The 4,202-nt window shown below is 43.1% G+C and overlaps 1 protein-coding gene across 1 annotated transcript in view; it reads right to left on the bottom strand.

Annotated features, from left to right (window-relative positions):
- The window catches only part of BOD1L1 (biorientation of chromosomes in cell division 1 like 1), a 45,897-nt gene that overhangs the window by 15,009 nt on the left and 26,686 nt on the right, over positions 1 to 4,202 (bottom strand). Inside the window, exons 16-19 of the mRNA XM_018573701.1 lie at positions 2,164 to 2,261; positions 1,321 to 1,399; positions 601 to 641; positions 386 to 425 (exon numbers count right to left, since the gene is read on the bottom strand). Coding sequence (XP_018429203.1) covers positions 386 to 425; positions 601 to 641; positions 1,321 to 1,399; positions 2,164 to 2,261 — 258 coding nt within the window. The remainder of the gene's footprint in view (positions 1 to 385; positions 426 to 600; positions 642 to 1,320; positions 1,400 to 2,163; positions 2,262 to 4,202) is intronic.

The following is a 4,202-nucleotide window of genomic DNA, read 5'->3' as shown; positions in this document are numbered from 1 at the left end:
CACCCACATCTGTGTATGGGGGCATGTGACTCACTCCTCTTCCTCTCACAGGACAAAACCAGTGAATGGGGACTCGCCAAGGCATACAGCTGTTTTACACAGGGGTGGGGAAAGTCCTACACAAGATCAAAAAAACTAGAACTTGAAGCTTACACAGGACTCTCAATTCCCTCTAGAATAATGTAGTGTAATATAGGTTCGCAGAAATTAAGTAAACCAGTTTGACCTCTCATGTAGACAGACAAAAATGATCAAAATATGTTCCATGTGTATACAAAAGGCACTTGGGGCAGACGCCATAATACATGTAGTGCTCTAAACTAAAACCATCTCAAAGTATTTGCTGAGCATGGCTATAAGAATACATCGTTATTTCTTTACATACCTTCATTCAAGCTGCCTTTACCCTCAGTTCGTCTTTTTTCCTGGATTTAAAATAAAATATGATATTAGGTATATTCTTTAACATGAGAACACAAATCTATTTGTTAAACAAACGACAAAATCACACTTTACATTTGTCAGACTACCAAAAAGTCTGAGAGATCGGATTTCAAGATGAGGTTTTTGGATAATATTAGGTTTTGTTACAATACTTACATGGACAGGACGTTCTTGTTCAGCACTTCCTTTCTTCACTTCTACAACAAACAAATTAAAACGTATAAAAAAAAAGTGTTCTCTAAGTTTTTCTTCTTTTAAAAAAAGGTATGTAAATACGATCAGTTAAAAAGGTACAATGCCTGTGTCCATGCAGTGTCTGCCCATACTCCACCTCTGGCCATGTGTATTTAACTGGCCACGCTCCCTCACCACCTTCCCAATGGCGCATCTCCGTCTGTCTATGCTACGGTGATGAATGTTGAAGCTTAGACCACCTGCAATGGTCAGACCTGGTGATTGGCTAGAACATGCTCCTTACCCAGAAGCCCTGCTCCACTTAGGAGGGCACTGGCAACGCAGGAAAGTGACAAGAGCATGGATAGGCAAGTATACATTTCTAGGGGGGAGCAATGCCCATTCATAGAAAAGTGACAGTATGCAAAGTGACAGCATCTCTTTAAATGGCACATTTCATAAGTGCCCATGTTTTAAAACCATGTTTCTGTGTACAGCTCAGTGTGACATGCAGAGGTGCAACCAGCTACATATCTATAAATTAAATGCTATACAAAAATATGGAACAACGTTACACAATGAGTTAATGTAGTCTTCAAAATAATTCAAAATGTGTACTCCTTGGAAATAAAACTAGTTTTCCTTTTATAAATAAAAAAAAAAAAAACCTCAGAGTTTTAATGTGAATTTCATGATCCTTACCGGCATCTGCGTTCATTGATAACAACAGGGTGCGCTTTTTTGGAGGTCGTCCTCGTTTTCTTTTAGGCTCCGGTTGTTCCTATAAACAGGAAAAGGTGAGGGTCGGTGACTACAATGGTAAACAAGCCAATGGCAGTCCCAACCAAAAGCTAAACCTATCCCACCATCAGTTAAAGCCAGTTTCCTCCAAGATATAAAAATATAAAAACACCTGCTTCATCCCCAAAAAGTACACCCCCCACAAAAAAAACACTTAAAAGATCTAAATACTAACCTAAAAATGTCAATAATGTTACGCACAGGACCCCAGGCATCTTCTGCTATGTGGTGTGGAAGGGCCCAGTGAGCAGTGCCCACGCCACAGCCTGGTGATGTGGGTTCAGCCCACTGACTGCTAACAGTGTCCATTATAGGGTTCTGAAATTACCCCAGTGTGACATCAAGATGAAGGGTGTACACAAGATCGGTCAGCTAAACAGCAGAGAAAGAAGAGAGGGACTGTTGATCACCTGTGCCTGCTACTAGCAGAAGCAATACTTGGGTGGTGCTGGTTTTCTTTTTTAAGATGGGCTTTAACAAATCTGGCAGTGGCACAATACTGGCAGTGGCAGTTTTAGCTATGAGTAGGAGCTAAAGTTGAGGCCTACACGCCATTGCCTGGGACCGGTTGCCCCAATTGCACTTGAGGAATTGAAATGTACCTGCAAACAACTTAGTGCCTGTGTACCTGCTCTACAGCCATATGCTTCGCTTTATACATTTAATATTTGTGACAGATTTGCTTTAAAAATGGAGTAAAGATAGGTGTATGTGGTGGCACATATTTGATAGAAGCTTACTTGCCTCTTCAGGCTTGATCTCAATTCTCACAGAAGCAGACTGGGATTCTATTTTTTTCTCTTCCTTTACACTCTTTTCTTCCAAATGTTGATTTTTAGACCCTTAAAAGAAAAAAATATATAGAAAAATGGATTAAAAACCCGATGGTGCAAATCACAGACATTACACATTTCGATTGCCCATGTTCCTCTGAGAATAATTCTGTGAAATCAGCAAAGAATGTTTACTGAATATAGTTTAAATGACAGGGGTGTGGAAATTTTAGAAAAAACTACTTGTCCAAGGACTAAAGTGGGGGCCTGATCTACTTGTCCCTCGTAACAATCTACTTGTCCTGATGCAAAAAAATAATTTTAACCAAAACCGTATTTAGCAGTGCTAAGAAGCGCTTCTCATTGGTCAGCGTCGTCAGGTGACAGCGTTGACCAATGAGTGCTTGCAATTTGCGAGCAAAATTCACAATATACGGAACAGGTACAGATAGCACACCTGTACTGGTGGACGGGAAGGACCATTGGCCGAAAGGTAAGTATAGTGGGAGGGAGATTTGTGTGGGTAATTCCATTTTCCCAAATTACTTGGGAAAGTGAATATACCCTTTAGGGTTGGTGCAGACTTGGCCAATCCCGGGACGCGCGATCATGTGCGGTTGCATACAGCGGTTGCGTCCGCATGTATGGGGTTACATTTGCATGGCAATCGCTGAAAAAAGGTACATGTACCTTTTTCCGCGACACGCACCGCAAAGTGTTTTCAACTGCGATTGCGTGGGTCAGAGTCTGTCACAGCTCCACGTGTTCTGCTCTGTCATTGCTCCACGCCCCCTAATCGCAGCGCTCCCCGCTCTTGCCGCTCAGTTACAAAAAAAATGAGTCCGTAGCAGGGCTAAAACACTGAAAAAAAACACTTGCCCGGCGCCCGGAACTACATGTCCCGGGCGTCGGGCGATACGAATTCCACACCCCTGAATGAAAATAGCTGGAGATGAATTGGTGGTTATGAATTGACTGTTGGTTTTCAGGAGCCGTTTTAAAACTAATCCAAGTCCAAAGATCCCTTGCGTTCATATGTTTGGTCCATCAGTCTCAGCAATAGGGATGTCACAATAAAATGTATATTTAATTAGGAGGAGGCTTAAAACCAGAATTGTAGATGGTATCACAGCTTTTAAGTCCGGGAATTCTCCCAGCAGAAAGAAGAGATGATAAAAAAAAAAAAAAAATCAGCTGAACAGGGAATGAATGAGATTGACATGTAAGTTATGTAAACTGCTCTGGATATTAAAGCAGACCTGCATAAGGTTAAAAAAAAAAGGTTCATTATAACTAAGGATGCACAGATACTAGTATCGGTGTCGATACAGAGTATATGGACGAGTACCCGATAACAGAACGTCCGGTATCAGGAATCCGGGTGACAAGTCATAACACGCTGCCCAAGTTCCTGATTGGCCGAGAAGCTGGCTCCATGCTCCCTCATCACCAGGGAGCTGTAATGACTCGCCGCCCAGCTTCCTGATTGGTCGGGAAGCAGGCCAATCAGGAAGCCGGGTGGCCAGTGATTAGTGCCCCCCAGCTTGCTGATTGGCCAGAAAGCAGATTCCATGCTTCGTCACCTGGTGACTAGGGACCATGGAGGCAGCTGCCTGGCTAATTGGGAAAGCCGGGCAATGAGTCATTACATGCCGCCTGGCTTCCTTAATGGGATTTCTGGTATTGGCATTGGCGAGTACCGAAAAAAATAAAAATAGGATTTTGGTACTCACCGTAAAATCCTTTTCTCTCCGTTCATTGAAGGACACAGGGAACAGATCGGAGATCATGTACTGTAGGGTAATATCGCCACCTGCAGGAGAAGGACGCTAGGCACAAAAAAACTAAAGACCAATTACAGCCTAGGGGCGGCCCCTGCCGGTGGCCAAACCCCCCACCTACTGAGAAGTCTCCAGTTTAGTAACAAGCAGTAAAGGAGTACACACCCACATAGAGGGGCGGGCCCTGTGTCCTTCAATGAACGGAGAGAAAAGGATTTTACGGTGAGTA

The sequence above is a fragment of the Nanorana parkeri genome, unplaced genomic scaffold (assembly GCF_000935625.1).
Source record: "Nanorana parkeri isolate BGI_ZX_2015 unplaced genomic scaffold, ASM93562v1 scaffold2495, whole genome shotgun sequence".
NCBI lineage: Eukaryota > Metazoa > Chordata > Amphibia > Anura > Dicroglossidae > Nanorana > Nanorana parkeri.
This window is presented reverse-complemented; position numbering and strand designations above follow the sequence as displayed.